Raw genomic sequence first — 22,434 nt, 5'->3', positions numbered from 1 at the left:
TGATTAAAAGGTTGAACTTTGAAAATATTAAAGATGATTGGTTGTCATCTTTCACATGTGCATGTTTTATTTGAATTTTTTCAAAAGTGATTGATGCTTTTTTAGACTTATACAAAAAGTAAAAGATTAGGTTTGAATTTTTTGAAAATGAAAGTGTGCTCATTTTGTCATATGCCAAAAGTAAAAGATTAGGTTTGATTTTTTTGAAAAAGTGAATGATGCTGTCTTTGACAATTGAAAAAGAAGAATCTTTTATTTGAATCCTTTGAAAAAGTGAATGATGTTGTCTTTGACAATTGAAAAAGAATAACCTTTTATTTGAATTTTTTGAAAAAGTGAATGATGTTGTCTTTGACATATGAATCTTTTTAAATTTGAATATGAAGTCTCATATGCCTATAAATAGATCATTTGAGAGCTTCACATTCACAACACCAAGAGCATACAACATTCATTCAAAGCTTTCATTCTCTCTTCTCTAAACATTGAGCCTTAATCCTTGTTCATTTTGAGAGATATAGTTTGCGCTGTATTGTTCTTATTTCACTCGTTGAGGAGTGTTTTCTGATAACCTACCTACTATCAGCTTTTGTATCAGAAAAAGGGTGTGTATAACCCTTGTGTGTGTAGAAAGTTTTCTACACAGGGAATAGTTGAATCACCACGTGTAAGGTGATTGCAAGTGTAGAGGGTGTTCTACACGGATCCTTTGTAGCGGTGTTGTTCAAAGGTGTAATAGGTTTCTATCTCCACCTGAAGGAGGTTGAATAGTGAATTTGGGAATCCTCAAGGGGTAGCTTGAGGCGAGGACGTAGGCAGTGGGGCCGAACCTCGTTAACATACTGAGTTTGCTTCTCTCTTACCCTTACTCTTTATATTTATTGTTATTTCATATTTTGTTTATATTTTATATTATATATATTTGATTTATAATTATTTTTTTTTTAATACAACTCAATTCACCCCCCCTCTTGTGTTAGTCATCTGGGCAACAGATTAAATATATTTAGCTAAAGGCTTATGACCTGATTGGTATGACCCTCAACCTCCAAAACAGAGGTAAAGAGTTCGAAACCAATGATCAAAAGATATATTTCTACGAGTCAAATCACTCCCTCAATTCAAAACTAAACATGATTTTATTTAAACTAAGGTTCATGATGTTGCATTTAAAAACATAAAAGTGTGGATCATGTGATTCGGCAGGTTTGGGGCATAGGATGAGATATAAAATTATCTCATCTCATTTCATCATTACAACTTTTTCAAGTTCATACACAAAATACAATAAACAATTTAATTTTTTAAATCTCAATTCAATCTTTTTAAATGTCAAAATAATAATAATAATATTAACAAATATATTTTAAACGTTTATCTAAAACCAAAAATTTTAATCTCACTCTCCAAACCTGTCCCAAGATGTTTGGGATTGTAGTGGGTAATTTACCTTTTAGTTTAAGGCTTACAGTTGCAAAGGTTGAGTAATGAGCATTATTATTGAAAAATTATTTATTATTTGAGAATCATTTCTAAAATACTTTCAGACATATTATATTTGTTTAGAAATAATATTTTTTATAAACAAAAATTAGATAGAAATGACAAAAAGTCATTAATTATAAGTGTGTTGTGACCTTATTCATAAAATAAATTGATGAAAAAATATAACTTAATAAATGACCAATTTAAGAATAAAAATTTGGTAGGGTTAGAGATGTGATCATTTAAGTGATGAATGCAGCAAAAGTAGTAGTTGATGCATGGCGTTTTAATTCAAACCATCAAGGTGGATAAGTGCAACCTAATTTTGGCAATAAATTATTACATCAATGATTGTTGTATTGCATAAAGTACTGGTTCAACTTTCCCATTCTTTATAACTGTATTTTTTGTATTTTTATGTCGGACCTCTATAAGGTAGGTCCTTTCAAACTCACTCCTATCAAGTAAACTCCGATCATATGTATCGTACCTTCAAAAATTTTTCTATATGTAACTGATTAAATTACTAGCTTTTTATTAAAGATATAGCTCGAAAAGATTGTTTATACTTATGAAATGTTGAATATTGGACCAAGAAGGAAGTGATACTCCAATATCAAAGCCTTTACCACTTGGGCTAAGTTGGCTAACTCTTTTAGATTTTTATAACAAGAACTGTTACAGATACAAAGAGATTATACAAAATAAGCTCATAAACTGACATGAATAATTCATAAAATTTGTTAAATTTATTTTATAATAAAAGTAATTTTACAATCTAATGTATCATATCAAGCCATATCAGTTAACAAATTTGTTTTTATATAATTTATTTGTTGTTAAAATATTTTTCTTTTATAACTTAACTTAAAAAAAAAAAAACAATAATTGTGGGCTTGTATTGTAATTATATTTATTTTTTCGGTCATGTTAGATGTGAATCAGTAATCTATATAAAAATGAATTTAATTGTTTATTATTCAACCAGTTCAAATAATAAATGAATAATTTAGTGGTATTTATTATATACTAACCTCAATCATGTTCATAAAGCATTCTTGCTCATGATGATCACCATCGAATGCACCAAACCTCTCATACGTAATTAGCACACCTCAATAAAATAAAAAATGATGAATTTTACTTAACATTGCATATTTTCTTATTTAAATGAACAATTATTTTCGTGGTTGTTCTTTTAAAAATATTTTTATTTTTAAATTTTATTTTGTCCTTATTCTTTGAAGAATATAATCGGGCTGAGGGCAATCAAAATTCTCTTCAATCATAAAAATCATACACGAAGAATACTAAATTCTTTAGGTTTACATTATGTGTGTAATTATATTTAAAATGGGACATTCAATTTGGTCAAACAAATAGTAACGAGAGTTATTATATTATCAAGTCGGTGTATAGAGTACTATTTACATATATAACTTATACGATAATATTTGATTTATAAAATTTAAATTTTAAAATTTATTTTATAAATCAAATGTAACTTTTTTAAAAACAAACTTTAAAAATGTCAAACAAATGCTGTTAACATCTTGAGATTTGATTTTTAAAGTCTTCTTTTAGAGATATTGTGATTTTAAAATTTATGTAAAATTATATTAATAAGGTCAAATCGATTATTTAGATCAATTGAACTCATTTACATAAACGGATCATTTTGTGTTGATATAATTTTAATTAATTCAAAAAGAGTCATGTCGTGTCAATTTATTATTTTAATAGATCGTGTTAAGGTCTGAAAATATGATTCGTTAAGTTTAATTGGTCGTGTTTGAGTTGACCCATATCATATAATATATATGATATGATACGATACGAATACGACATATTAATATAATTTAATATTCTTAATCTATTAGGTGTATCATAAGATAGGTTTGAAAATAAACTTTTTTTAATTAAAAATACGAAGATAAATATAGAAATATTAGATATTATATTCAATGGACAAAGAATACAAACGAATTAAAAGTATTCTATTTTTAAAAAATAGAGCTTAAAAGCGTGGTTTTGGTCCTTATCCACTCCAACCCGAGCCAATCGGAACCAAAAAGTCGAAAATGACCATCCGTTGCCCTCTGCAGATCTCCCTGCGCACGTTAGCTGCAACCGCAGCTGTGCACAGAGGTTTGTGGAGAGAGAAAGAGAGAAGCAATTTCACCCTTTTAGGACAGATCCGGTGGGCCCGCGCGCATCTTAGTATTTCCTTTTATTAATGATATTACTCCCTTTTATTTTCTTTTTTTCGTTTCTAAATTTAGTTTTCGCTCCGTTAATGAATTCATCTATATATTCAAATTCAAACATATGAACAGATAAAGTCAAATTCAAACAGTAATTGCAGCACAGGAGAGAGAGAGAGAGAGAGAGAGAGAGGGGTAGAGGTTCAGAAACTTAGAATTTCGTTGAATCATTTCGGTATGTTTCCCTGTGTCTGCTTTGTTTTTGTTTTTGTTTTTGTTTGGTTGTTAAGAAAATTTGCGAAACGAAGAGCTGGATGTGAAATGTCTTTATCCCAGTCTTTCTGTTCGTACAAATTTGTATTGCATTCTAAGCCTGAGAAACTCGACGCTTTTAAGCTTAACATTTTTCCTTCCTTTCTTTCCATTCGATTCCGTTGTTTGGTTGCTGAGAAAACTGATGAAAGGAAAGGATATTTTGGTTGAGTTTTGTAGGACGAGGAACTAAGGAACCAAGCTAGATAATTGCATTGCAGTGAGCGGAGGGTTATTATTTGTTTTGATCTTTTCGCTCTGAAGTGTTCCTCACATTTTCTCAGGAACCAAACAGGCTAAAAAGCGTGTAAATTTATGTTGAAAAAGCTTGAGATCATTTTTCCTGAAAGGCTCGATGAGCGCTTCGTAGTGGGATTGACCTTTATTCTCATTATTATCTGTTTTGTGCCACGTCTCTGCCATTTGCTAATGCATGTGCTTACTTACTGTTTTAGTTTATTGTCGGCCGTGGATGATTGTGATGTTAAGTTTTTTTTACTGGTTTATTTAGTTTAAAACTTTATGGTTACGTTCATGTATTTTGGTCCAATTGTTGCTTTACTTTCTAGGCTGAATCGGAAGAGTATAGAATTGAGTTGGGAGAAACTGAATCCAGCACTAGCATTGCTCACCTGTCTTAACATATTTATATTAAAAAGGGCGGCTCCAACTAAAAACATCAGTAATTGAGAACTCAAATGCTCACTTGCTAAGAATTAACTCCATCCACCAGGTTCTGGAGCTATCTGCATATAGATTTCTATTTCACTTATTCTAGATTCGAGTTTCTTCTGCCTTATTGTAAAAGCAACTTATCTTTCCCATTGGAACTTTCATTTTGTGTCTCATTGATAGTATCTGAGTTGTATTTCTTCCTAGGCTTTGAAGACCCGTTTTTAAGATTGGACTGGATTTGTTTACTTTCTTTAAATGATCTGGAGGACAGTTAATTGTTGCGTAACTCGGGTTGCAGTTGGAATACTGGATTTATGGCACCGAATTAATTTTATAATTGATATGAAGATTTCAAGTTAATTTTTAATTCTGTTTGTAGGATCGTTACTGATTTTTCTGGCATGGGCTTGGCGGAAAGACCTACAGACCTACACAACAAAAAAGACGAAACTGACCAAACAGGGACTATATTGGTTCATGCCTTTTCAGATCTAACCTACATTTCTCCGGTGGTATTCTTATACCTCCTGAAAGAATGTTATATTAATGGTATGGTGTTTCTTCCAATCATCACTTGTTTCATTAGATAGCTTCTCACCTCAACAGCTCATTTGGGTGGGTGAAATAAAATAGAAAGGGAATGATGGGAGCCATTATCTTGTTTTGAAAGAGATCTTTTAACAAAGAAATGAAATGGGTCCTCCCAAGTGTTCCACCAAAGGTGGGTTGAACTTTTTTCCCTGCATCATTTTTACCACTCTTGAAAAACACAAAAGAAAGAGGAGCTGGTTGTGAAATCACATTTTTTTTCTCTTCTTTCCCTTCCTTTATAAAGTCCAAATTGACCAGGAAAACACCTCAGTCATTTCTATTCCATTCGAGTCCATCTTAACTCATTATTTCTTGTCCATTCATTCCTTTATTAATTCCCTAACACACCATGACTTTCGGTTCTCAAGCTAGTATATTGATTTACTACAATACGGTCAGTTACTTGTTGGATCACTGCCAATGTCATCCTGCTTGGATACTGGTTGTCATAAAGTTGGATTTAAAGGAAAGGTTTTGAGTATTTTGTTGTCTTACAATCTATAATTACAGTAGTGAGGTGTAGTCAGATCTTAGGTTTATTATTGGACATAATATTTCATTGAGCAATGCTACTCTTCTTTATAAATTTATCATCCTTAGTCACACCCACTCATGTGACAGATATTAAGTAGTTTCCGATATCAAGCACTTAAATATAAGTTACTGATAAAGATATAAAGAGTCACATCAACTGATGTAACTGAGGATGACAAAATGAAAAATAAAGAATAGCATTCCTATCTTTTGCTAGATGTTTAAATTGGCCTCACTGGAGCTTGGAGGCTGGATGTTAACAAATTACTTTAGTATTGTCCAGATCTTACTGATTTTCCCATTATTTCTGGGATAATAGCTCTACATTGTAAATTAATCACTTTGGGACATTATGTAGCTGGTCTTTTAGTGCATCTACTTTGATCACTATTTGCCAATTTACTTTTTTAGTATTTAATTTCATGCTTCCTTTCGCATGTTTTCTTCTCACTGAACTCATTTCATAGGTACATGTAAGGCAACTATGAAGTTCCGAGCTCTTCAACAACAAGTTTATCAAGTGCTTCATAACAATCCCCAACCTGGCCCAGCTACATTTGTCATTCAATGTCTATATATCTTGCCCATATTTGGATTATATTGTGAAGGCTTCAGTCATTTAATAGTATCTGCCCTACGCCGTTACCTAAAATTAGGACTTAACGCCACAGATTCCTTGGAAGCAAAAGACCTAGCTGCTCAGTTATTTCTTGATATTGTAGGGGGCTTTGTGAATCATGATGAGAGGATTGTTGTGAAGATAGTTGAAATTTTTGATATCAAATTGGATAATGTTGAGAAAGCCATGTGCCAACTAAAGGAAACGACTGATAGTGGTTGTGATGCAGCAAAAACATTTGTTGAGCAATACGCTTTTGAATTGATAGAATCCCAGTCATACATGACAGCTGTATCTCTATTAGAGCAATTTTCCATCCGCCAATCGGGAAAAAATTTTCTCTTTAGTATGATACGGAACAAAGAATTTAAAGCAGCTGACAAGTGGGCAATATTTATGGGTAAGCAAATGTTATGTGTACTTGTTCAGGAATACATTGACAGGAACTTGCTGAAGCATGCATATGATATTATAAAGAAAAACAATCTGCAGCAAGAGTTTCCAGATGTTTATCACAAGTGTAAAGAAAGGTATTTCGAATGATTTGCATTCCGGGGCCATGCCTATCTTTATTTATCATCAATAAAAGTTCTTGTTTACTGATAAAAAAAAAATGATTTGCATACATCATAACCCATATATTCGAATACTGCCCTCCCCAAGGATGTGAACAATCTTATATTCCACCTACATTTCAGCTCACTGAAAAAGCTAGCAGAAAAAGGATGTTGGGATGTTGCAGAGGCAAAGACAAACGATGATAGACAACTTATTGAATATTTGGTTAGTAGCTTTTGGCATGAGTAATTGTCACAGTTACATATATATCATTTACTTGCTTTTGGATGAGAACTGTGTCAAAACTTTACCTGGAAGAAAGGTGTGAGATGCATAATAATCCTACAACTATTGTTTGGAGCAATAGTTAAATTTTATTTGTTTTCTATTTAAAACACTTCTCTTCTTTACTGATGGGGCCATTTTCTTAGATTTTGCACACTAATTCTATTACATTTTTAAGGTTTATTTGGCTATGGAAGCCGGTTACTCTGAGAAGGTCGATGAGCTATGTGATCGATACTCCCTTAAAGGTTTCCTGGATGTCAAAGGTATCTCTGACGACTAGTTTATTAAATAGATTTTCCTCTTTATAATATGGCTTACTTACATTTGCATATTGATAGGACCATCCACTATTTCTTGAAGCTCAATCTCTCCCTCCAACTATAAATTTATATGTACAAATGATAGGCATCCAATAAATATAAAAATTCTGAGACCATTTATATTGTGTAGAGAACTTGTTTTACTTGGTGTTCAGTTATCAATTCTAAATTATTACTAGTAAATTTGTTGTTGACTTTACACAAAAGATCCTTATATGTCACTATTTGACATTATATAGTGCCTGAGGCAAGTCATCTACATAGTCGCTATCTTCATCTTAATGAATTGGTTGTGGAACACATCATTTGGGTTGATAATGTTGATGGTTTGCAAAATGCAACATGCCATATTGAGGGGTGTAAATTCGTGGGTGTTGATTGTGAGTGGAAGCCCAATTATGAAAAAGGCAGCAAACCAAACAAGGTAATCAGATTGATCTACCGTTTTTCTTGATATCTCTCTCTCTCTCTTGGTTTTCTTCCTGGATAAGTATCTCTCTGGATTTCTGTACTGGATCCTTACCAGATATATGCTCTCTTATTACTGGATCTTGAGTATATGCACTTCCTGGTCAGCATACTAAATATGGACCTTAAGAGCTTGTTTGGGAAGTGAGATATCATCTCAAAACTTCTTATAATTTCCTTCCCAGACATTACTCAAACACAAATACTTTTCAATTTCAAATCTTCAACTTTTTCATCCAATCATTACCTAAGTAGTAACCTAACCATTACAACTTTTCCGAACTTCCAAACAAAACACAAAAACCAATACTATTGTTTTAAATTTCAAAACAAAAATAATATTAGAAAATTATATTATAACAATATTTTTACTTTATAATATTTTTATTCAACTTTTTCTCTTTCATTTCCTAAAACTCAATAAAACATCTTAACTCAAACCATTTCGCTATTATTCAAAAGCCATTTCACTACCATTCACTGAATTCTCATCTCATCTCACTTCCCAAACGAGCCCTGTTTTTGTGGTTCTTTTTTTTCTTCTTTGCTTGACTTGGATTATAAATGCTCTTCTGGATCTTGGAATGTTTTGTGGGCTTTATCTAAGGTTGGCTTATGGCAGAAGACCACCTTTTCTTTTGTTCTAGTCTAAATTTACATATTACTTCACCAAGTACTCTGCTATTAAGCAGAAACCCAGTTCAAATTTCAATAATATGATCTCCTCCAAGTGCATATAATGCAACGGAAGGTAGAAACTCAAGGACAAGGTGTAACAGGAAATTCTTGCTCCCATTAGATGATTTGTATCTCTATGCTAATGGAGTTGGAAATATCTTCTTAATTCTTCATGGAGCAATACTTTTTTATCACAAAAAAGACCTTGTGTGCTGAGATGTATATACTAGCATGGCACATCTATCAGTATCATCTGCAATCTGATGAATGATTATTATGTCTGTTGCTAGCAATATTTTGTTTCTTCGTCATTATGATATTTGGATAAGAGAACTACTAAAACCACAAAGGAATTACACAAAATTAATTATACAAACTGACGTGATTTCATGCCATTAGATTTAGTTTACAATAAAAATAATTTTACAATTTGACCAACCATATGAAGTCATGTCAGTTTGTAGGATTATTTTTGTGTAATTTTTTTGTGGCTAAAGTATTTCTCTTTGGAAAATGCCTTCTATTTTAGTTCTATATTTGTCCCTTCTAAAAGTAGCTTTGTTCCATGTCTCAGGTTTCTATCATGCAGATTGCATCTGAAAAGATGGTTTTTATCTTTGATCTGATAAAGTTATTCAAAGATGTGCCTGACATTTTAGACAACTGTCTGGCCCGCATTTTGCAGTCTCCTAGAATTCTAAAACTTGGTATGAGAAATCTAAATGCATAAGTTAGAGTTCAATGACTTGTGAAGCTTTATAAAAATCTGTGTCTACAAAAGTTCTCTACCTGACTTCTGAAACCTTGTATAATATGTTCAAAAAGAATTCTCTATGTGGAGGGACGGAAGAATCCTTGCATTCCCTGTGATCTTTTATATTTATTTCAATTGATCATATAAACAGCTGTCAGGAAAGTTCCATCAAACTATTGAAGTGGAAATAACTAGGTGATAGGTTTTTCTTTCAGATGTGGATGTAGACCTCTTTATGTTTGTAATGGTGATGGGGGGTCGATAATGTTGTGTAGGATATAACTTTCAATGTGATATAAAGCAGCTGGCCCATTCTTATGGAGAGTTGGAGTGTTTCAAGCAATATGAAATGTTACTGGACATCCAGAATGTGTTTAAAGAACCTCAAGGTGGTCTCTCTGGGCTTGCAAAGGTAAATTAAGGATGGATTTATTTGAGCTCCTACTGTTATCTCTTGTATATTATATTATCTGTTATCTAAACGGCTGGTTGCTCCTCTCTCTCTCTCTCTCTCTCTCTCTCTCTCTCTCTCTCTCTCTCTCTCTCTCTCTCTCTCTCTCTCTCTCTCTCTCTCGGTTTGCTGTTGCAATACATCCAAATAAGTACCTAATCATTTGACATAACTTCTTGGTGATTATTACTATACTAGAAAATATTGGGGGCTGGTTTGAACAAGACAAGACGGAATAGCAACTGGGAGCAACGACCTTTGACACAGAATCAGGTAAATTCATTTTGTTTCTTTATCACAATGTAACTTCCTCAAACTGCATGAGGAAGAAGATTAAGAAAGATTATTACAGAAGCCTACTCCAATTAGGGGAAATGAAGAAGTTCTCCTTTCCCATCCAATTATCGTGGTTTCATGTTTGCAGTCCAACATCTGATTATATCCGAGAAAGTATTAAATTACAAGTTATTTTGATGATAAATTATGAGCATCATTTAATTGCGTTATAAAGAGCTCTTTTAAATCTAGTATGATTTGGATAGTAAACATAGATGGCTGCTTGTCATTTGAGAGCTTATTGAAGCCAACTTATGTTTACACAATGGAATATTTCATAATAGTTGCATACAAAAGATTTTTCACATATCCTTCGAATGCAAATCATTTGTTAGAATTATTTGAACCTAATATTTTTGTTAGTTTTTGAGATTGGGAACTTGGGAAACTGGGTTTCTAGCGTGCATTTGCTTTTTTTATTAAATCAAATACACATCACTCTAAATTACCAGGATTGACTTTACACCCCAAATTACTAAAACTGGCACTGCATTGAATCCTCCAACTACCAAGACTATCAAACAGCACTCTCCATCCAAATATGATAGTTAAGATGAAAAAAAAAGCTATGCGGCACTCTTTTCCATATAATTTTAACAAAATGTGTTATTTGCTAGTTCCTAGTAGCTGAAGGATTCAATGCAATGGGTCAGTTTAGTAGTTTTAGGTAAAAGTGTAATACCTAATAATTTAAGATTGAAAAGCCACAAATAACAGCATTCATCTTCTAACTACCATAAATGGAAAATAGCACCGTCTGTTAAGTTTTGGCGGTCAAGATTGTGCCATCTTGCTTATTTTTTCATCATATCAATGGTGAAATTTGAATGGAAGGTGCTATTTGCTAGTTCTCGATATTTAGAACTGTAAAAAACATGTGATAGTTTAGGGGAGCAAACCGTAGAGTTCTACTGCTTATAAACACCACTTGATGTAGGAAGCCATTACGGTTATAAAAAATAGAACACCAATACTTTGTTATCTTAGTTGATGTGTAAGGCTTCCACATCAGTAGTTGTGTTGGGTGTGTCAATCAATGGGTTTGCAAATAGATTTTTTCTGAAATGTATTCAACCCTTTTTAAAGAGGGATGTGGGGTGCTCTTAAATCTTATTGTGACATTGCCATATGGTCTTCTGAACTTAAGAGATGATCTTTTGGTAGAGTTATGAACATGTTATCTCTTTGTTGATTTGATCATGATTGACATTTAAGATCTGAAATCATTTATGCTTGGTCTTAAACTCATTGATTTATCTCATTGAAACTGAAACAATACTTTGGATGCAGCTAGAATATGCTGCTCTGGATGCTGCTGTACTTGTTCACATATTCCTCCATGTTGGCAGCCATTCTCATCCTGCTACTGTCAGTGAGGGGCATGACAAGATTGAGTGGAAATCCCAAATTGTAAGTCGAAATCCCAAGTTGTGTTTGTGTCTGGATTATTTTTCAACAGGTCATAATATGGGTAGCCGGTACAGTCATGCGAGTGTGAGGATACACATTGTAGCCGCCTTTAGTGCAGCGTAGAATAGTTGTATGCATGTATTAATTTCTGTCTAAACCTTTTCTTCGATATTTTGGGACTAATGACAGGTTTCGCGTATGGATAATGTCAAGAAGTCCAAAAAAGGAGTTAGAAGTAAAAAGAAGTCTAGAGAATCTAAGACCGACCAGCATTGTCAATCAAGTTAGTAACTTAATGCCCTGTCACAGACTTTCATGCTCACTGCGTTAGACCCTTGTCATCTGTAAATATTTTTTTGTGTAGTCGATGAAGAAACTGCTAGTTTGAAAAAGAAACGGTTGTTGAATTTATTCTGCATGTTTGTAAGGAGTAAAAATCTGTTGTTGGAAATGATGCATCTAGACCTGTTGTTTATGATTTTAATGCTAATGGTGGTCCATACAAATAAGTAAAATGGGTGCATAGAGCGGTGAGTGGTCTGGTGCACGATAATAATTAATGGAAAAATATAGTTGTAAACATAATTGTGCACTAATCTATACACCAATATGATGTGATTGGTCAAAAAGTAGATTTTATTGAAAATAGTGTTAATTTAAATTTTAAGTATGAATAAATCAGTATTGGTATACATATTAGTGCATGACTGTGCTTGTATGTAGCAAAACTCATAATTAAAGCAGAATAATAAAGCAGCACCAACAATTCCCATCGAAGCTGGGGACTACTTTCCAGTTTCCATAGAAACAAATAGGGATGACAATATGTTACACGACTCGTTAAACCAACACGAATACGACACGATAATAGCGGGTTAGGGTTTGGTCTTAAGGGTTCGGGTCAAAACGGATTGACCCGTTAAGACACGATTGCTTAACAGGTTGATAACGGGTTAACTAGTTTTGACATGTTATAACTCGTTATGACACGTTAAGAAAGTTAAAATTACAATTACACTCTTATACCTAGAAGTTAAGTTGTTAGAATATCAATTTCGATATTTTTATTATCGAGATTGTAATTTTGGACTTGTAATTAGTTTTATAATTTTTATAGATATTGTAATTTTAATATTTATATAAAATTTTGTTAAATTTAATTAGGTCAAACGGGTTAATTTCGGGCATATTCAATTCATTTACATAAATAATTTGAAACGTGTCGTATTATATCATATTAACCTATTTCATAATATTTACTAATAGGTCAAAACGGGTGGACATGACATGATCCGTTATGTTAATGAGTCGTGTTATGGTTTGAAATTTTGACACGATAAGTTTAAGGGTTCGGATTAGGGTTGATCTATATAGTATAATATATATACTTTGATATGACACGAACACGACCTGTTAACACGATTCGACACCCTAGAAACAAACATAACCCATAAATAATTTATCCATCATTCTGTTTGACTATATTTGTTTAAGAGGGATGCAGCAGTACGTCGGTATTCGCACTGCTTGACACTGTTTGAGTTTGATAGGTACGGAATGTGGAGTATGGATGATGCAGTACTCTCATCTTAACACAAGAAAATTATTTATATAAGCACTAATTATGAAATTCAGAAAGAAAACGGTAATTTATAATGAGAATGAGAATATTGCCTGTTTGATTTTTGAGTTTTTTTATCAATCACATATTCTCCCCACTCTTTTAGGGGAATAAGAGCATTGTTATTAAATTATGCATATGTAAAAGACAGTTTGAATGAATGTAAGATAAATTTAGATATTGACTATTACATTTATATAAATCTTCATATTGGAATAGTCACTTTTTAATTATATAACAATAAAATAATATGAGATAAATTTAATTTTGACTATTCTATTCACATCAAATCTCTATATTGAATTATTCATTTATTCATTATATAGTAATAAAATAATGTTAATCTAAAAAAATATTTAATTTGGATATTTTTAATTTATTTAATTTTAATTAAAAAATATTTAACTTTTTAATTATTTAATTTATTTAGCTCATGAATTAAAGTGGGTGCAGGACGGAAGAGAGGAAGAGTTACATAAATTAATAAAATAAAAATTTGACCTTTATATAGTATATATTAAATTTGATTATTTCTTTTTATCTAAAAGTTACAAAATTTATTTTTACCTAATTCGATACAGGCCGTTTTGATGTCTAATATCCAAAAGATAGCTTTAACTGTACATTTGCATATTCATATAAGAATGCTCCTAAATGTCAGTCTCAAGGCAGTATCCCTTTATTTGTCCAAAGATTAGTTCCTACTTTCAGGTTTTCTTTTAAAATTAGCAGTGTACGTACCCAAGAAAAGTAATAAACAAAGAGAAAATAACCTAATTTAAGGCGATTCATGAAGTTTATCTACATCACAGCACAGGGCAGCAAGGATAAATACTTTTTTCCCCTCTAGACTTTAGAGTCTAGACTAGTATTAGCCTATTTGGAACATTAATATCATTAATTTCAACATTTCTTTGATGCGTTTTGGGAATAACATAAAGCCTTTTAGCTCTAATGGTTGCCTCAAGTGATAAGTCTCGGTGGTTTGCTCTTTTCGGGTTTAAAATTCGAATTTTTTAAGTGCTAATAATTTTTATAAGTCATAGGACTGCGGGAGTTTCTCCTTGAGTTACCTTACGTGCACTTACGCGAATTTCTTTATTAAGAGTTTGTGAACCTCCTAGATTAGTTGGTACTTTGTTATGGACACTCCATGCAAAAAATAATAATAAAAAAAATCCAATGCAAAGCCTTCTTGACAAATGCTTTATCTATAGTCCATGAACATACCCTATTGAAACTTACATTTTTTTTTTAATAATTACAATAAAAGGATAGGAGGACGGGTGAGCATTTAGGATCTGATTTTGACTTAGACAAAGTCAAAGTTTAAATCTAAACTCCGACTCCGATTCTGACTTGTGTAGGCTCTAATCCGACTCTGCAGAGTCAGATTTCGACTTTTTTTTTTTTAGCTTCATATCTAGCCAATTTTCTTTTAAAAAAAAAAATTGTGGCCTTTCAAATTTTCCAAAAAAATTAAAATTAAAACTAAATTATTCATTGCTAATTTACTTCTATAGTGATATTTAATTTATTTTTATACTAGATTTGTACTATGATATCTAATTATATGTTATCATACTATAGTATTATATATTATTTTTAGTGTCTAATTATATGGTATTATACTTTAGTGAATTAGTATATGCATGTGTTATTAATTTATTATACTAAACTTATTTAAATTCTAGTGTCTAATTTATTTTTATACTTGATTATGCTTGGTAGTAATACTATGATGTTTACATATACTAAGCTATTATTAGTCTATTTATATTATAGTATAATTATATTATTTTTATAATAATTAACTCATATTAGTATATTATTAAATTTAACCATGGAAGTTCAAGTTATATAACTATATAACTATACTACTATTTTTTTTTGAATATATGACTATACTACTATATATGATAAATATATAGATAAATAAATATTTTATAATATATGTAAATATCAGAGTCGGAGTAAGTCTAGTGACATCTCCGACTCCAACTTTGCCTCTGACTGAAAAATTAAAAAAAAAAAATCCAACTCCGACTCTATTTTGTTTGAATTGAAGCGGAGCTAGGTTAGTAGTTGGAATTTTTTATTTTTTTTGGGGGGGGGTGGGTGGGGTTTGTGGAGGTTCCAAGTAGAGGTGTCAAATCGTGTTAACGGGTCATGTTTGTGTCGTGTCAAAATATGTATATTATACCATATAGGTAAACCCTAATCCGACCCGTTAAACTTATCGTGTCACAATCTCAAACCCTAACACGACCCATTAACATAACGTGTCGTGTCGTGTCAACCCGTTTTGACCCATTAGTGAATATTACTAAATAGGTTAGCATGACACAATACGACTTGTTTCAAACTGTTTATGTAAATGAACTGAATATATCTGAAATTAACCTGTTTAACTTGATTAAATTTAATATAATTTTCTATAATTGTTAAAATTACAATATCTATAAAAATTATAAAACTAACTACAAGTCCAAAATTAAAATCTAAACAATAAAAATATCAAAATTAAAATTCTAATAATTTTACTTTTTGGGTAAAAGGGTATAATTGTAACTTTAATTTTCTTAACGTATCATAACGGGTCAAAACGAGTTGACCCGTTATCAACCCGTTAAGCAATCGTGTCTTAACGGGTCAACTTGTTTTGACCCGAACTTATTAAGACTAAACCCTAACCCGCTATTATCGTGTCGTGTTCGTGTTGAATTAACGGATCGTGTAACAAATTGCCACCCCTAATTCCAAGCATGTTTGCAGTTCACACTTACAATTTGTACCATAATTTTTGTGACTGGTTTTATTATTTATGTTGATATTCATTTAAAATTGGACACATTGCTCGGACCCCTTATATACCTGTGGAACTATTAGTAGACAGGTTATCCCACGTACACCTCAAGCAAATGAGTCGGGACCGAAAAGCTAATTTATAATTCGAGTAATTTCTCAAAATGTAATCAACACGTGGTATTTTGTGATAGGATAAAGAGTAAACGAATAATAAGTTTTTGGGTAAAACCAAAAGTATTTGAGAAAGAATACCGACCAATAAATTTCCTCAAAATTCTGGGGCCGTCTTAAGTCCTTCCACTCCATCCCCCAACAGAAAAACGCCATCCCTTCATAAAAACAGGATTAATACCGGCCAACCTTTTATTTTGTGTGTTTGTGGTGTGTGGCAAAAGAAGAAACTTGGAGATCGAAGGGATGGAGGGGCTTCGGTACAGCTCCTATGGAGTTGGCCGGAACCTAGGTGAGAACTCACGGGTAAACCAAATCTCCGTGGGTCGGTCTCGCCGCCCTTCTGTGGATCCTTATTCTCCGAGAACACACCAAGCTGTCAGGAGCACAAAGAACTCATCCAAGAAATGGTGGAATGATCCTGAGATGAAAAGAAGAAGGAGAGTCGCTAAATATAAGCTTTATAGCGCTGAAGGGAAGATGAAGATTTCTCTCAAGAAAGGGTTACGTTGGCTCAAGAAAAAGTGCATCGTTATGGTAAGTCGGTTATGATCAAAAGAGACTGCATGCAAAAATAAGAGAGAGAGAGAGAGAGAGAGAGAGAGAGAGAGAGAGAGAGAGAGATTCTGTATTTTCTCATGCAAGAAATGATGGTCGTTACGTACATATGAGAAGTTTTCTCTTACGTTGCTATTCTTTCATATCCTGTGTACGTATGCTTTTCTTTTCTTTAACAGCCAGACCAATACCCATTACATGTTATACTCACTGCTCTGCTTTGTTACCATTCATCCTTATAATTTTCTAGGTTACATTTGGATGTCAAGATCATCTCAACTTATTTCGTATATTTAAACATGTATTTTAATTTATTTACTTTTAAACACAACAAGATTTACGAAATATTACTATTTACTGACCAATTTAAATCATCTAAAATCATGCCAAAGTCAAGTAACAAGCTGCTGTTTATTGCATGAAAGCTAGGACTTTTCAAGTCAGTGCTGCATGTTCTTTTGCTTTGTGCATTGTCGCTTTTAATATGGGGTCTTAGATCTCGATTCTGAACAAGAGAAGCCCATAGAATAGCGACTTCTCATACTTTTATCCCATTTATTCACGAAAGTCTCTTTCTGATGAGTCATCGTCTGCTTCGCTAGCTATAAAAAACGTTGAGATATAAAAATAAAAAATAATAATAAAAAGAAACTTGTTTATATGCCCTAGTCAAGGTACAGATCAATTTACAGTGTATAAATAGTGAAATTCCCAATCTATACCTATGAATTCATGATATTGTCTACCAGTTTATTTAAACAAATTGGTTAGATCTCAATTTTACAATTATTTAATCAAATGAACATGTAAAGTAAATAAATAAGTTGCATAATACAACGATTAGTAATGAAGGAAAACTCTTTAAAAAATTTATTAAAGATAAAATCCTACGAGACAGCCAAATTCAGAAAAATCAATTTTATTATTTAAAAATCAAATTATAATTAAGTTCTCAATTATAAAATTTGTCAATTGAGTCTCTTACTTAACTAGACAAACGATCCGTTTATTTTTACCGCAATAATAACCAGAATCTTTGACGATATTCGAATAGTGACTTTTCTCCTCAGACTCTAGCTGAAAATGTGTACGTAGTACTATGTGTAGCATTTTTGGTGCAAAGTTTGGAAGTTCTCCAATTGGTTACTACACCTGATCCAGTATGCATATCTAAGTACGTAGCAGAGAGATAAAGATCCGGTATAATTCAGACCGATCCTCCATGATTATTTAATCTAAATATTTTCTACAATTCAAATACATGTAGGAGTGTAACTGGTTAGTTCGGTCCAATTTTAAACATTTTTTAAAACCGAATTAGTATATATCAGTTTTGAAAATATAAGAACTGATATCGGACTGATTCACCATCACAATTGAAACTTCCAATTTTAAAGATTATCTATGTTAGTAATAATATGTCATCCCTCATGTCCTCATCAGTTCCATTGAGAACGAGGGATTTGAAAGGGAAAATGGAACCCAGTGCTGTTAGGCATGAGAGAGGACAGCCTAATGATAGGAGTAGCAATGGATCAGCATCCAAATCTTTTACAAGTTCAGAAAAGGGTGGTTCAGACAGTGTGAGGAATCAGGAAAAACCAAGCAAAGGCCAATGTTAAAAAAAGAAATGGATCAACTTTGTGTAGCAAGAGGACTCTCATGAGCCAGAAGGAAAAGAATGATGTGAAATTGTACCAGTTTTGCAAGAATCAGCCAAGTATGGAAAGAAGTTCACAAAAGAGAACTTCTGCTAACAGGAATAGCAATGTTCTCAGGCAGAATAACCAAAAGCAGAATTCTGCATCAAATTATGATAGTTTGAATTCAAAAACTTCAGTTTCCAATCAGTTAACAAGAAGAACTCGGTCCATCGATGGTTCTATTGGGCCAAGTATGGTAGTTGTGAACTCTAAAACTGGGGTTAAAAGGCTTAGCTTGGTGGCAAATTTGGAGGTGGCTTGTATTAGAAGAACAAGACTTCAGTAGGAAAATTTCTCCCTGTAACTAAAGTTAATTAATTTAAAATGGAACAGATCCCACATCTGTCAATATTTGCGAGTAAGTAGCCCTAGTAGCAAATTAATGGAAGTTCTTTGTATAAGTAATTAATGGAACTTAACTGCCTGTCAGTGGGTCTAATAAGAAGAAACCAAGCGGTTTTATGCACGTAAACTACTGTCTACTGCAAAAATGGCACCATTAATGATGGAGCAGGTATTGGTAAGTCCAGTAGCGTCCGCCCGTTAGTATGTGAAGAGTGGGAATTTGTTCCGGTTCTGAAAACTAGTTTCTGTCGTTGGGAAACTGTCACTATGCGATTCAGCAATGTGAATGAGTGTTATAGGTGGTAGTTGCTCAAATGTCTTATGTGTAAATGCACCCATTTGCTCTAATTCAGTTATGGGTGTTAAATTGGTCTAATTCCTTTACACCAAAACTCATGCCCACAGTTATATCCACTAATTCATGTCTTCGAGATTTTGGATCTGTTGCTTAAACGGTCGACTCCGATGCTAGGCACAGGTCAATGCAGCCACTTGCTCTTATTCAGAACAAGTTCATACCCTGGAAGGAACGGTTTTCTACAGAAGTTCATATGTTAGCTATTGACACCCTTAGATTGCATCCATATGTGTGAATGAGTCAATTGTAGTCATAACTTATAATTATGTTATAAGTTAATTATAAGTTATTTATAAGTCACCTATAAAAAAAATTCTTTATTGACATATATTTGAGTTTTTTGATAGTATGTTTTACTGGAATTCCATGTTTCTATTTTCTGGGCATTCCTTTAATCTCTGAGGTCATATGATTTCTGCTTTCACAAATCGAACAAGTTTGAAAAATCCCTTGCAAGCTCTTAAGTTCTCGTCAACAGTTTCAGGGATCTGAATGGATGGAAGACTGTTGCCGCTGCAGCAATAACAGTGCAACTGGAGGAGAACTTGATTGTCAAAATCTCAGGCCTCCTTCAAGTTTTGAACACTCTTTGGGAGTGAAAATGTCTCAGATCATTGCCAGAGCACCAGTGGTAAATATACAGTATTAATTTTCTTTTCACTACGAATGATAGTGATACATATGGAATCATAAAGGTACGTTTATTTTAACATCAATCATGATTACTGTTAAAAAAAAAAAAAGGCCAGGAAACCAGTGTTCATAAGAAAGTGATTATGTCCTTGGAAAGAAAAAATAACTATGGTTTCAGTAATGGAAGGTGACCCTTTTCCACTTTTGGGAAAGAATTAAACATCGAGGCTCAAGAATTATATGTACTAGCTAGTGGAGTTCTGCAGGATTTAAGATGACTTGTAGCTATCTGAGATTTTATGAGCAGATGATGAATAATGAATTACATTGGGAGAACTTTGTCTTGATGCCTTTGGCCAAATGCATGTTCCTATATCAAGAATCATCCAAGTGGCACCATTTCATATCTACAGGGGATCTCAGCAAAAAGCGTATAAGTAGAACATTCAATTCGGGGCAACTGGGAACTAGAATATGTAAGGGATGTACTCTACAACGCTGAGTTGATGTTGGAAGATTTTGCACTGGATCAGACCAGTAAGTTTATGGCCCCAGATCTCCTTTGATCTGTTGGAGAATAAGGGAAATGGATCCGAAAGAGATGGAGAAGAGTACTTCAAGCTAGGGCGGAGAATATCTGGATTTGAGGTATTGGCCAGTTCTTGTTGGAAGCTGCTAAATTCAAATCAGGGGCTAACTTGGTGACATGGCCTGGTAGGAAGATGTGGGTCGCAGAGGAACTGTACAAGGAGATTTTAGGATCGAAAAGCATGGAGAACTTGATGCTGGATGAGCTTGTAGACAAAGACATGAGCACTCGGCATGGGAGATGGCTCGACTTTGACATAGAAGCATTCGAAGAAGGTGTGAACATAGGGGAGCGAATATTAGATTCTTTGTTAATGAATTGGTTTTTGGTATATTGCATTAGCATTGATTGATCAAATTAATTTCATTTTCAATGTTTCTAGGTGGTTTGGTCACCCAGTAGATCTAGTACTTTTTTCCTTTTATCTTTTTGGTGTGTGCGTGTCTATATATATATATGTGCATGTATATGTACATATTTTTCCAAAGGATGAAAAGCATCAAAGATCATTCACTCGGGTCAATACTGATTTTCCAATTTGCAGCAGTACTTAATATCAAATCACAAATAATGTTTTATTTAATTCATTTTCGAATGGCCATGGGGTTTGACTCCTAAAATTGATTAAAAAACTTCTATTCTGGTGAATGATTCTTCTCTTTGGATGAACTAAGAACATGGAATGAAAGCAGTGTGGCCCATGGTGGTTTATCTCAGAATATGCAGGAAAATCGTAAGAGCAGTGTTAATGATGTTACAACAATATAGACAGTGGGGAGATATGGTGAGCTAAAGGTGGTTGGCCACAACCGTGGCTTGTGCTGCGGCTAAAGCCATAAAGGTGCCGGCAGCTTTGAAAAATGGCTACTGGTACCAAGTTTCCACTTTTGCCTTTGCAGGTAAAAAAATGGGATTCTGTTTACTTCCCAATGTCCAAAAGCTATAGTGTCTATGGTGGTCAAAGGCTTCCCTTCTGCTAATGATACCTGTTGCTACAGTTTCTTGTCAGCCAGGCCCACATGGTCATCCGCAAGAATGGTGGAAGAAGAGTCGGGCAATCCCATTGGGGATTGGAAGAGAGTATCCTGGTATTCAGCCTCACCCCAGACCATTTGAAACAATGAGCTTTGGGATTAATCACCTAAAGCTGGGTTTTATACCCAACAGTACCCATGAAACTATTACTTCACTCTTTCAAAACAGCATTTGGAGCTTAGATTTGCTGTAGCTTGGCCGGAGCCAAAGTGTTCGAAGGATGGCAATGTTAAACATATCTTGACGTCTGAATTTACAAAATACATAAATAAAACCTATGCCTTATCTTTTCTTCTTTAAAAAGCCAAAAACAAAGCTTCATTTATTAACAAGTACATTGACCGACTTTGCATAAAAAAGGCACATGGTATCTGACCTTGAGCATTATGCTCAAAGTTTATCCTTCTTTTTTCCCTTGCGTTTTTGTCTTTTTCTTTTTTCAATAAACGAGGCAAGTTTTAACATTCACTTTGTAGGCTTGGCTTGCTGATGGGAAAGTAGTTTTGTTTGTTTATTTTCAATTGAAGTTGCAGTTGTATTGCGCAATGTCAACACTCCTCACATGGCCATGGCATGGGGCATAGGAATAAAAAAGACATATCCAAGAACATATCACGTGTAATTTCCTCCACAGTTTCTCATTTTCTACCACCACCATGATTTTTTTATATCAAGTTATTTTCTCTGGTGACTCCATGAATTTCATCACCCTTTCTAGATTCTTGACTACTTAGGAGATATCCAAAAAAGAAACCCAGAAAAGAAAACACTAGGATATTAGATTATCTAATGCAGATTTTGCTGCAAGACATAGGTAGTCCTAAGATTACTTGAGTTCTTGGGTAAGGATCTCAACCCAAATTGCTTCCCAAAAAACTTGAACTTTCAACCCCTTTTTTGTAAATGATTGAGGCATGGAAGTGCTTTGGT

The 22,434-nt window shown here is 33.3% G+C and overlaps 1 protein-coding gene across 3 annotated transcripts; it reads left to right on the top strand.

The window, feature by feature from the left end:
* The first annotated feature begins 3,523 nt into the window (after positions 1–3,523).
* On the top strand, positions 3,524–12,167 carry LOC122319013 (exonuclease mut-7 homolog). Of its 3 annotated transcripts, XM_043136868.1 has the most exons (12): positions 3,542–3,685; positions 3,822–3,924; positions 5,056–5,225; positions 6,269–6,950; positions 7,119–7,203; positions 7,442–7,529; positions 7,826–8,010; positions 9,307–9,439; positions 9,762–9,898; positions 10,136–10,210; positions 11,564–11,683; positions 11,873–12,167. In XM_043136868.1, the coding sequence occupies exons 3-12, from the start codon at positions 5,078–5,080 to the stop codon at positions 11,969–11,971; spliced, it is 1,752 nt and encodes a 583-aa protein (XP_042992802.1). In that variant the 5' UTR covers positions 3,542–3,685; positions 3,822–3,924; positions 5,056–5,077; the 3' UTR covers positions 11,972–12,167. The 3 variants fall into 3 exon arrangements, with proteins under 3 accessions (XP_042992800.1, XP_042992802.1, XP_042992801.1); XM_043136866.1 differs by lacking the exon at positions 3,822–3,924 and having other exon boundaries at positions 3,524–3,685; XM_043136867.1 differs by lacking the exon at positions 3,542–3,685 and having other exon boundaries at positions 3,702–3,924.
* The last annotated feature ends 10,267 nt before the right edge of the window (positions 12,168–22,434 follow it).

The sequence above is a fragment of the Carya illinoinensis genome, chromosome 8 (genome assembly GCF_018687715.1).
Source record: "Carya illinoinensis cultivar Pawnee chromosome 8, C.illinoinensisPawnee_v1, whole genome shotgun sequence".
NCBI classification, from domain to species: Eukaryota; Viridiplantae; Streptophyta; class Magnoliopsida; order Fagales; family Juglandaceae; genus Carya; species Carya illinoinensis.
Note: the sequence above shows the minus strand (reverse complement) of the source record. Positions and strands in the feature narration are given on the sequence as shown.